The sequence below is a fragment of the Suncus etruscus genome, chromosome 8 (assembly GCF_024139225.1).
Source record: "Suncus etruscus isolate mSunEtr1 chromosome 8, mSunEtr1.pri.cur, whole genome shotgun sequence".
Taxonomy (NCBI): domain Eukaryota; kingdom Metazoa; phylum Chordata; class Mammalia; order Eulipotyphla; family Soricidae; genus Suncus; species Suncus etruscus.
In genome coordinates, this window is record NC_064855.1 from 90,605,022 (window position 1) to 90,617,507 (window position 12,486).

The 12,486-nt window shown below is 34.3% G+C and overlaps 1 protein-coding gene across 1 annotated transcript in view; it reads right to left on the reverse strand.

The window, feature by feature from the left end:
- The window catches only part of KLF12 (KLF transcription factor 12), a 501,377-nt gene that overhangs the window by 172,697 nt on the left and 316,194 nt on the right, over window positions 1-12,486 (reverse strand). Inside the window, exon 4 of the mRNA XM_049778917.1 lies at window positions 1,654-2,200. Within this exon, the coding sequence (XP_049634874.1) occupies window positions 1,654-2,200 (547 nt within the window). The remainder of the gene's footprint in view (window positions 1-1,653; window positions 2,201-12,486) is intronic.

The window sequence follows — 12,486 nt, forward strand, 5'->3', positions numbered from 1 at the left end:
TTCTTTTTTCTTTGAATTGTTTATTAAAAGGATGGTGGTAGGGCCAGAACAATCATATCGTGGGTAGGGCATTTGCCTTGCAAGTGGCCAACCCAGTTAAATCTCTGGCATCTCATATGGTTCTCCAAGCCTGTCAGGAGTGATTTCTGAGTGCATAACCAAGAGTAAACCCCGAGAATCGTCAGAAGTGGCCCCCAAAAAATAGATGGGGGTGACTAGTTCATTTTGGCACAAAAGAGTGAGGTTGTCAGGGCAATACATGCCTATATCTCAGGTTTGTAGTAGAAAACTTCTGTATGTCAAGAGATTTTTTCACTTGGTAAAATTTGGAAGGTAAAATAAATTTATTTCAATTGTTATGAGAAAACTTATTCCAGATAAAAGAGTAATGCATCAATTTTTGAGTATATATCTGCAGAAATGTCTTTAAGTGTACAATTAAATCTTACTTTTTTATGCATTGAATCCTACCTTGATTGAACCAAGTCAACCAAAACACCATGCTTACTAGCATTTTACGAGAAGACATAAACCCAAACAACCATGCTTACTAGCACTTTATGAGAAGACAATGTTTTATGTGTTCCTCAATCACAGTTTAACACATTGAGAATGGCACTGTAAATTTTTTGTTGAGTAAGCCACATTCAACTGTGATCCACCAGTGGTACATGGTGACATCAACATGTTAATTATGGGCATCAGTACAGTACAAAATAAAAAGTAATACAACGTAAGTCTTAATTCTTATATCTTCATTGTGAAGACAAAACACATGCTATGCATTTAATTTAAGAAGAAATGAGGAGTGATTAGACACATTTAAATTTCTTTAGAAGAGTGATTTACTTTTATATTCTTGGCAAGGAAATATAAAATTGACAGCATGATGCCATTATAATTCCTTCTAGTAAAAATTGGGGGAAATGAGAACTTAGAAAAATGGCTTCATGATTAACTGCATAACTATTATATGTAACTGTATATATAACTATCATATCACACCATTAGGGAATATTAGCAATACATGTTGAAACATTTCCAAAGTCTTAACCATCTAGTTATCTAAAGTGACAATAACTTAGTTTTATACAAAGATGAGAAATAAAGCTATAGACTTTATTAGCCAACCACTTAACTTTAGAATTAATTTAATAGCACCTTAATTAGCAAGCTATTCAAAACTGGATGATGACATTTCATGCACCACAACTTTAAGGCATTTAATATATGATAATAACCCAAATAAGTTCTGACTGAAAAACTGCAAGAAGAAACATTAAAAACTTCACAATGGTTAATATTGTTGAGCGATGAACGCATCTCCATATCCCATACAGCAATGCTCTAAAAAAACAATTCTAAAAAAATAAAATCTGTCCTCTTTGAGATTTCGATGGCACTCAATACCTCTAAATGGAAGTATTTGCTTTCTAGATTGAAATGACTCCGAATGCAAAAAATATAAGCTAAGTCATTCTGATGCTATGACTCTAAAAACATGAGGCTGGATTCTACAGGACTGTTCTCTACACAGTGGCTGACCAGCTGGTATCCCTCTATGGATGTGGGGTATTTGTACACAACATAGGGGCACTAATCGCATGTGTGCCTCGAGGCTGCAAGTGCAACGAGGCGTCACTCATCTCTTACCTTTGCCATGGCTTCTCCCGTCCTCCAAAAGGGGCACGACAATAGTGTTGTTCACATTTCCAGGCGACCGCACAGCTGTGTAGACTACAGGCACCGACTGAACCACCACAGGGATGCGGTGAACATGACTTAGTTTGTTAGACTGTAAATTCATGGGACTTGAAGGCGGTACGGGATGGATTATGTGCAAAAACTGCTGGCCTCCCACGCCAGAGGCTGAGGCAACAAGGGGCCCTGGAGTTAATACTGTTGACGAAGAGGATGCTGAAGATACTGATGTTATAACGGTTGGGGATGAGGCTGGACGACTAGAAGATGAGGAAGAGGTTGAAGTAGAAGAAGGTGAGGACGCAGACGCTGTCATGGAAACAGGGAAGGATGAAACAGCTGTGGGGGATGTCCTGGCTTTGTTGATTGACAAGTCCACTGGCTCAGTTTGTGTTTGGAAGTGATCTACTGATAACGAGTCCTCCGGGGGCTCCCCTTTCACATTATTTAGCAACAGGGGAACAGCTTCCATATCTGGGTAGTTGTGGACGTTTGGAGACTGTGGGGAGAAAAATACATATTTGTCTGTATTAACCATAATCTAAAAGGAATCCATGGTTTATGACTTGAATGCTTAGTTATTGTTCCATTATCACAATGAAGCCCTGACTTTTCCAAATATCTGAGTCATAGCCTGCATGATTCAACTGGAGAGTATGAAACAGAGTAGGACAAGATACCTGTCATAAAGACATTTCACCCTCTTGAGAGAGATAGACTTAATTGTTCCAATTCAATGAAATAAGTAATTTACAAAGGAAAGTTCGGAACAGTCCTGGAACATAAAAATGAGCAACAACATTTACATAAGCTCTCCAAAAAGGCGAGTTCAATCTGCCAAGAACTAATTAAAACTATATAAAAACAAACTTTTAAATTAAAACACATTTGTTTTGTTGGTTTGACCCATCCCTGCATTTATGAGTCTCAGTTATAGACTAATAGCAGTTTTTGATTTATCAGATTCTCTTTCCAAAATCTAAGTTTCAATAATTTCAGAATTCTAACTTTTGCTCAACCTTATCATAATCTGGAGTTATAATATCAGTTAGTAACAATACTGAGAAAACTTTGCACCACATTTCAACTCGTTTATCAGACATAGTGGGTTCAAGAGTTGCTGCACCATTCTCATTATAATCTCAACATTAGAAAAGGGGAAAGTTCCTCTATTCCCACACTCAACTGCTAAACTATTCAAAATTATAATTTTTAACAATTGGAGTCTAGCCTAACTTAATGATGTCAAATGCTTTTTGAAAATTATGTACAAAGGACATTTTAGAAAAAAATTACTGTGTTGAGATATTTTCATATTGTGGAAAATATAATTTCACCACAAAACCATTTGCATTCCTTTAAGTATTGATGGAAATTTTTCAATCATTATTTTTATTACAAAGATTTCAAGATTCTATTCAGGCTAAGAGGCATGGCATATTACTACTGACCATGAGTATAATGTTTGGCAAGGGTATTTATAGGCTACAGCAGGTGGTGCTCAGGGCTTACTTCTAGCTTTGCAGTTAGTGATCACTCCTGGTAAGCTTGAGAGACATATGTTGTGCCAGAGATTGACTTGGGTTGGCTGCATTCAAGGCTAATGCCCTACTGCTGTACTATCACTCTGGCCCTGAATATAATGTATTCTACAAATATATACAGATAAATTCAACTAATATTTATGAAATATAAATAGCCTAAGAACATCAGCCTAGGGCAAGCATGTGGGCAATTAGTTCGACTATTATCTAATTTGACCTGGTCACAGTCAGTATAGTTACATCAGAACTCAAATCTGTGTTTCGGTTTTACTATGACCAACAATTATATTAAATTGATTCATTTTGTTCATTGTTTAGTAAAAGGATTTGGTTTTGCTATTTCTTCCAAGACTTCAGCAACACTTAGAGAAACAAAATATGTTTCTTAAAACCTTTCTTTATAGAATAAAAATCATCGAGCATTTAAAACATATAATAGGAAATAGTGTGAAGGCATTTTATTCAGCAAGAATATAAAAAAGTCAACAATAGTACCAGAACAACAAAAAAGGAAAAAGGCTTGATGTTTATTTACTTTTGTTCTAAGCTAACATACTTACCCAACAAAGTAAAAATTAAAAACAGAAAATGTACAAATGAGCCATTCCAATTATTTACTGCTTTTTATGTGTTAAAATTGAGAAATAAGTAATTTTTAACCTTCTAGACATTAAGAAACAAAAGATAAAGACAAACACAATCACCTGAACTAGCATTATAAAAAATATAGTGTTATCTACTCTGCTAACCAGAATAGGATTTTAATTTGTTCCTAACATTGTCATTAAATTTCATTGTACAATTTTTGTTGATTTCCATTAGTATGTAATTCCCAAGTAGAAATTTTTTTTGTTTTTGAGGATGCATACTTCTTGGCTTGTGATTGAAATTATAAGGTATGTCATTGGAACATATTTAGCTGTGTAACTTCAATAAAATAGATAGCTTATCTTTTATATAATATTAGACACATTCAAAAGTCTAAATTTGCATGTAGTGATTATTTCTATCATAAATTTGTATCCTCATGTTTACTTAGATCCAAGATTCATACATAGGTTTATAAATCTAAGACTACAATGTAATTGGTACTTAGAATTTCTTAATATAATTGAATAGTTAAGCAATTAGATTATGCTAATACAGGAGTGGTAAATATGGAATTTACTTATAAAGACACATCCCTAGAGGCATCAGGTTTCACTGGTCTTTGCAAATTGCTTAAAAATTCTCTAGCTTATGAATCTAGATGCTTTTTAGATAGATGAACTTAAATTCTCACTAAGGAAATAGTTAATTCTTAAACTCTTTTACAATAAAAGAATAAAATTTCTCTTAAAAGTCTCTTGTATACATGAGAAAGCTACTTAGAACAAATATTAGCTTGTAGGCACTTTCAGGTACTTAAAACTACTTTTTTTTATGAGCTCAATCCCCCCAAATTCAGAAAATGCTTATAAAAATAATGAAGGATAAATAAAACTTTAGGGTGAAAAGCATGTTTTCTTTGGAACCCTGAATACATTAAACACAAGTTTTATTACCTACAGGCATCATAGAAGTACATGATGTTCCCATTTTATTTGTAGTATTTGAAATGCATCCTTTCTAAAAATAAAAACTTTTTAATAAAAAGGCAACGTTTTTATAATATCATCCATCTATTTACAATGTTTACATTAATATTACAATCTCACAGCCCTTACTAATCCCTTCTACTATGATAATGACAGATGAATCTGTCCATAATTCCAGCTTCAGACTGTAGATAAATAAATGTAAAGTCAGCAATAATGCATAAATATGTTTTTAATAGCTAGAATATGATCGTGGTCCATCATCTAAAAACGAGAACATAGAAAAGCCACGATCCTGAAATCATCATTCAAAATCTATTTCTTGTATTAAGTGGAAAAGTAGAATGCATTGCTTCTAAAACTTATGTCCATGAATGTGAGGCTATGGTAAGGTGACAGAAGTACAGAAGACTGTCAAAAGAACAAAAGCTTTGGCCATAGAGTCATGTCAAAAGCCATGTCAAGAGCCATGAAGAGAGGAAAATAGGCACAAGACTACAAAGTACTACCGAGGTAAGATGAGGTAGAGATTCCAGTGAATTGCTAGTTTGTGAGCTCATAAAAGCACAGAGAAGAAGCATGGAATGATAGAGGGCAAGGATGTTGGTCTAATGCTCTCTAACATTGACCTTGATGCATCTGGCCTATACGCAATTATTTCATCATCTTAAGAGATCCGCCTTGCTTATTCCCAAACAGTGACATTCAATCTTTTGCTCTGATATGACATTCTGGACTAGTTCCATTCTTGATTGAGGCTAAACATTAACATGAGATCCATTCTTTCTTATCTGAAGAAAAAAGTGGGCATGACAAAAGCTGAGGGAAAGCAAAGGTAAACCAGTGACAAATCCATAGAGCACTTAGAAATAAAATAAAAGGAGCAAATATATTAGAGAAAGTGAGAGAAAATGGAGGTTTCCAGGGAACAAGCTCTACACTAAGGACTGAAAATATATAAGTAAATTTCTATGTACAAATAGAAAGTGATAGCTCAGTGGGTAAGGCCTTTGCCTTGCATATAGTCAATCCAGATTCATCCCAGCATCCCATATGGTCCACCACACTGCCAGAAGAAATTTCTTAGCACAGTCAGGAGTAATACCTGTGCACTGCAGATATAGTCTCCCCACCAAAAAAAATTAGAATTCCATACAAAAATATTACCTATCATTATATTTTAATTCTTGTTTGTATATTCAATATTCATAGTAATGCCAACAAAGTATTACTGTTGTTTTTTTGTTTTATTTTATTATCATTATTATTATTATTATTATTTGTTGTTGTTGTTGTTGTTGTTTTTGGGCCACATCCCGTGACACTCAGAGGTTACTCCTGACTATACACTCAGAAATCACTCATTGCTTGGGGAATGCTGGGAATTGAACTGAAGTCCTTCCTGGGTAAGCCATGTGCAAGGCAATTGCCCTACCGCTGTGCTAACATTTTGGTCCCTTCTGTTTTAAAGAAAACCTATGCATGTATTTTTTTCCCATGTCTGGTGACTTTAACTAATTTTTTACTGCTGACATTTTGTTTTTATTTTTGGTTTTTAGGTCACACCCGGCAGCGCTCAGGGATTACTCCTGGCTCTGTGCTCAGAAATCACCCTTGGCAGGCACAGGAGACCATATGGGATATTGGGATTCGAACCACCATCCTTCTGGATGCAAGGCAAATTCCCTACCTCCATGCTATCTCTCCGGCCCCTGCTGACATTTTTCATGTGGACAATATAATCAAATCTATCATACTTTATATTATACTTTGTATTCTAAAATCATCAAATGAAAACTACACTGAAGACATGATTTAAGAGAATGCTAGATTTTTTGTCAAAGAGAATAATTTCATTTTTCAAGAAACAATGTATTTTAAAGGCTCATAATACAGTTTTATCATAGTCTTAAGAAGTAATTACATTAGAGGTTTATAGAAATAGTACCAAGAAGAAGGCATTTGTCAATGGCAGTTTGATGGCCAGCACAACAAATGGTTCCCTGAGCACAATCAAGAGTGGTCCCTGATTAGAGGCAGGAGTAAGCCCTGAACACCACTAAGGTCTAACTAAACCATTTGGTAGTGGTACCAAAAGAAATAACTGATTCTATCAACTGCATGAATTAAAATTCTGATAAGGGAAATGTAATTCTAACTTCTTTTTAAGAAGTGTGTGTAAAAATCTAAAAATAAACATGAGAAATATTATAAGTCACATGTCATTTTCAAAAATCAGAGCCAGTTTTATTCTTATAAAGTCCTACAAGATATTCGAGGGAACACCTTTCTTTCAGTTATCTGAAACTGGAGTACTTTTCTAATCTCACCTTCCTTCCCCTGAAGAAACATCTTAAAATGTAACTTCAAATTTTGACATTTTGTTATAAATGAAAAAGTAAAGTCAAAAAACTTCTATGTGTCAATATAGAATACTAGATGTGTTTTCTACAGACATTACTGTCAGTGGAATCTTATGGTCTTCAATGAATTTAAACAAGCAAACAAACAACATTTATCTCTGGTCATATATTTCAATCGCATGACTTTCTCCCAAAAGGAGGAGGAAAATGTTTAAATACCACCCCAAATTTTGAAATCCCTCCAGAGTTTGATGCGTAGTCATGGCTGAGAATGGTGCTTAAAATGTTTTTAAAATGTAATGTTATCTAATATTTACATTTGTTTGCTGCGGACCTTTATCCTAATGAGATAAAAAGTCCCTAAGCATAACCTTAGTGAGTTCATTTTCCCACTGAGAGTCAAGTGGGAGCACGAAGAGGCGAATATGAAATATGAATTTATGAAATATGAAATAAATGAGACCACACAGAATTACATGGTGAAAACAAGAGGTGAGGCGAGAGCTTTATTGGGCCTTAAATAGACGGATATTTGGGGCATAGCCAGGGAGAAAGGTAAAGGGGATAAACCAATGAGATCAGAGCTAGAATTAGCATATGAAGAGACAGGTAAGGAGAAACCAGATACCTTTAAGGAAGTGAGGGGAGAATGGGAGATCACAAAGGAGCTCTCAGCAGGAGACTTTTGTCGGGCTTTTCACTATCCTCCTTTGTTAGAATTACTGAGGCCTGATTTCTAATAATGGTCAAAAATAAAGAGAGAGATAGTTACAGCCACGTTTAGAATTATGGCCAAACAATCCACGCGAAGGGTCAACTGATTTGACCACTCTAAGCGGGCCTTTTTGGCAAATAATTCTTTTTCAGGAGCGCAACACTTCTGATGTGTGCCCTTCCTGAGTGGGGTGTAACATTTGTTCTTATCTTTAATGGCACTGGATTTTTTAAATTTTATTGAAGTAATTATTATTAACAGATTACTTCATAGTTGAACTTCAGATATACGAGTCAGGACCCTTCCCACCACCAGTGTCAATCTCCCTTCACGAATGGACTCAGAGTACATCCTATATCATGGCTCTTTGCTCGTTGGCCTGCCAGTGTAATAGGCCCCTTCAAGTTTAGATTAAGTTTAGGTTCCTTGGTTCTATTATTATTGACTTTGGCTTGGATATTTAGTTCTGTCGTTATTTTTTAAATTTATTTAAAGAAAATGCATCACATAATTGGCATAACTGATCATAATACATTTGGTTCAAGATGACAGAAAACAGAGTTATAAAAAAATAGAAAAGAGAAAGAGAAATTAAAATGAAAGAGAAAAGAAAGAAGAAAAAGTTCAGTAGTAAGTATATTTGTGAAAATTATTGTATCACCAATGAACTCATTAAAACAATAGCAGAGGTTTAATATGCTTTTTTTAAAGATAAGAGATAAAAAATACAGTAAAAAAGGTCTGTGTGGCAGTTGTCCTGTCCTTATTTCCCTGCCAATGCATCCAGACATTGGAAGATTTTAAAGGGGAGAGCATGTGTTCATACATATATGCACAGGGAGACACAGACAAGATGTGTTCAGCTATCTATTCATTCACCATTCATATATTTCTACAATGAGCCAACATTTAATTAAACTGTTTAATGTTTCTGAAAAATAATCTCATGACAATTTTTTGAAAACTAAAATGATTTGCCTAATATTACATAGCTTCTGGCTTAGTTAAAACAAGATTCTCTGCTTTATAGACTATTGGGAAGTTATTATAGGAAGAAAATTTGATTAAGAGACAGAAAACTAGAATTCATGACCTATCATGTCACTTATTAGCTGTGGAATCTTGGCATTGTCATTAAAGTTATTGAGGTATGAGTTGATCGAACTACAAAGGAGCAATAGCCATTCTAAATCCAACAATTACTATAATGATTGAATTAAGCCCTTTAAGTGCTTTTGAGCAATACAAAGAAATGTGGATGAGGCACAAATGAGCTTTCCTTTTAAAAATAAAAACTCCAAACACAATTTAATCTGTGACAACTCAAAACCCAGGTATAAGATATATACTGACAGAACACTCCATAAATATTACTGCTGGACAGGGAAGTGATTGCCAAACAACCAGATACACATTAAAAACTTAATAAACATGCCAAAATATTGAGTACTTCTAGAGATGCCAGGGATCGACCCTGAGCTTGTAAGGAAAATACCTACCTGCTGTAGTCTGTAGACCCCTGAAGGTCTGTTTTAACTACAAGAGCTACACAGATTACACAGGCCTTCATAATTAATACATGTTTGTAGAGAATGGACTAGTACAAATTGAGTCCCTATTGATTCAATCCACTACGACAGGCTTATGAGCAAAAAGGACAGAAGAGGCAGACCAGAGCCTCAGGGATGACAGAGACAGAGAGATACCAATGAATGTGACTAAGTAACAGAACTTGCCAGTCAGCCAAGACTAAAACTAATCAGGAGTGACTGATGGTGTTATTATTCCAGACTTGGAAACGCAGATCAGAAATAGGATTTTTTAATGGTAAAAAAATCTTTCTTTGCCTAAGGACATATGTGCAAAACACAATGCAAAATCTGAGTTTGGAGCAAAAATTTCTTTTAAAACAGTGTATACCAGATATTGTAAAATATCATTTTAATACCTTGTAATGACTTTGAATATATCAAAATAATATAGTAAGCTAGAGATTTACACATTCAAGTTGTCTATGAAACATCTTTCTGGGGAAATGGAATAAATGAATGGAAGGACAAGTACATGTTTGTGTGTATGTGTTGTGTACAGTATTTCGTAATTTTGACAAAGATGCACATACAATTATTTTATTTTACCTTAAAAACAGCAAAATGTGCATTTAAACATCAGAATCAGCCTAGTGAAAAAGCTCAAAGGGCCAAAGAGTATGTGGGAAACTCAAGTTCAATCCCTGGTATAATATGTTCACCCAAAAGAGAATTGAGAGTAGTCTCTGAAAATTGCAGGGTATTGTATGAAAAAAAAAAAAAAAAAAAAAAACAGAACAAAGTTTTAATCATGGTTTTAGGCTTAACTATAACCTGAAATCACCTTTGAAGTAGTCTGAAAGTATAAAGACAAAAGAGAAAGTTGTGTCTGGATATGGTACAGGTACCAAGCACCCAAACTATAAAAATTATCTAGTTTTTGGGGCCAGAGAGATAAATCAGTGGGTAAGGCACTTGCCTTTTATGCAGATAACTCAGATTTGAGTCATCCTGCCATGTGTGATTTCCCAGAGCAGAGCTAGGAGTTACCCCTGAGCATTACCTGAGCATGAGTTATCAAGTGATTTTAAGGATCAGACAAGTTTAAGAAAGAATACATGACAAAATACTGCCCACATACTGCTAAAATCTTAACTGGTAACATACACAAGTATTTAAAGAATGAACTTAATCTCCCAATGTATTTATAGCCATATGAAAATAAGAAAAAAGCTAATATTTTTCTAATATGATAAATTAGTTGTTAATATCTCCATTATTATTTTGTCATCTATATTTCTAAAATTTTATAGTGAATACGTTATTTTTATTTATTTTTAAATACTTTTTTATTATAACCAAAGTGAATTACGAATCTTTCACAGTAATATTTAAGGTATATAGTGACAATGAATTAGGGGCTTTCCCACCACCAGTGTTGTCCTCTCTCCACCTCTGTACCCAGCATGCATTCCATATCTTTTCTCTTTGCCCCCCCAAACTGCTAGTGTAACAGGTCCTCTCTGCGTATAGCTTGATGGGTATCGATTCTGTTGTGGTTAACTTTTGGTTTGCTGTTTAAGTCTGGTCATTTTTTATTTCTACTCAATATTCATATGATTGTTTGGTCCTTGTACCATCCATTTCCCCCCTCCCCTCAATTTATGAAGCAGAACAAGATGATTCAAATTATGTGGTTTTGTTTGAAAAAGAAAAAAGAAAAAAAACTGAGAGGAGTTTGTCTAGAGGCTATTAATATCAATTTAAAAGAAGAAAGGGGAAAAAAGAAGAAAAACATGACAAAAACAAACAAACAAACAGAAAGCCAAAACCAGCAACCACAAAAAAGCAAAATAGGAACAAAAAACAACAATCAAATAATAACCATGAAAATAAAAAAAAATTAAAAAATGGAAGGAGGGCTGGTATGGCAAAATTTTGTGGGTTTTTTTTTTTTTTTTTGCATTGGCACAGTAAATACTAGGAAAACTAGAAAGGGAATCCCCTTGGCCTAAGAGAAACAGGGTTTCTCCACCCCTGAAGCATACTGTAATGGGAACAACTACAGGCTCCATAGATGATCATTTTCACAGACCAAGGACTTTTTTATGGTTCCAGGAAACTTTCCACTCAGTTAAGGATAATAAAATCAGGCCTCTGAAGCTAGAGATCTTGGTATTTGCACAGGTCATAGGACGAAGGCTAGGTTAGAGTCTTTCTTTAGGGTTCTGGAAGTTCTGTTCCATCACTGTTGTTGTAATCAGTCTTCTGTAATTAGTGGTCTTGTTTTTTGCACAGATCCTAGGATGAAGCCTAGGATAGAGTCTTTCATTATGGTTCCAGAAAAAAATTATATTCAAAAATAAAAAAGCAATATACAAAATAGAAAAAAAGCTAAAGCAAATGGCTATCATTTTAATCTGGGTTTGTGTTCCTAAATTTAAGTGAATTATGATATAAAAATTACTTAATGAAAATGCTCAATTCCATTAAAAGCTCAATTTTCCAGGGATGTTGCTATTATCAATTTTAGACTGATGGCTTGATTATTCTATAGAAATTAATGTATCTACATATACAATCTAGAATTAAACTCAAGAAAGGTGCTCCATATAATTGAGAACTAAAAATATGCAATTTCATAATCCCACTGGGATTTTAATTCACTAGATTAATTCCAATAGATTTATTGCCATAATTATATTTTTCCTTAGCCTCATATTAAAATTCATTTGTATATTTGATCACAAGCCAGTTGACCAGAGACGGAAGGCTCACAGATACTGGCTGAGGACAAAGGAAAGTTCATTTGCTATTAGTAATATATTTCTATAGGTCATCAATGACCACAAATTGATAGTGAAATTGCATTTCACGTATATTAAATGTGTTACATGGAAATTTTATAATAAAATAGCTCAAAAATATAGCCAATATTAAAATATCTCAGCAATATAGCCTAGAAAAAGACACTGGCTAGGGACACTCAGTGACTAGGGTTTATACCCTGGCTTGGTCCTTGTTCTTAAACACAAGAAAATCCCTTATTCTCTAAAA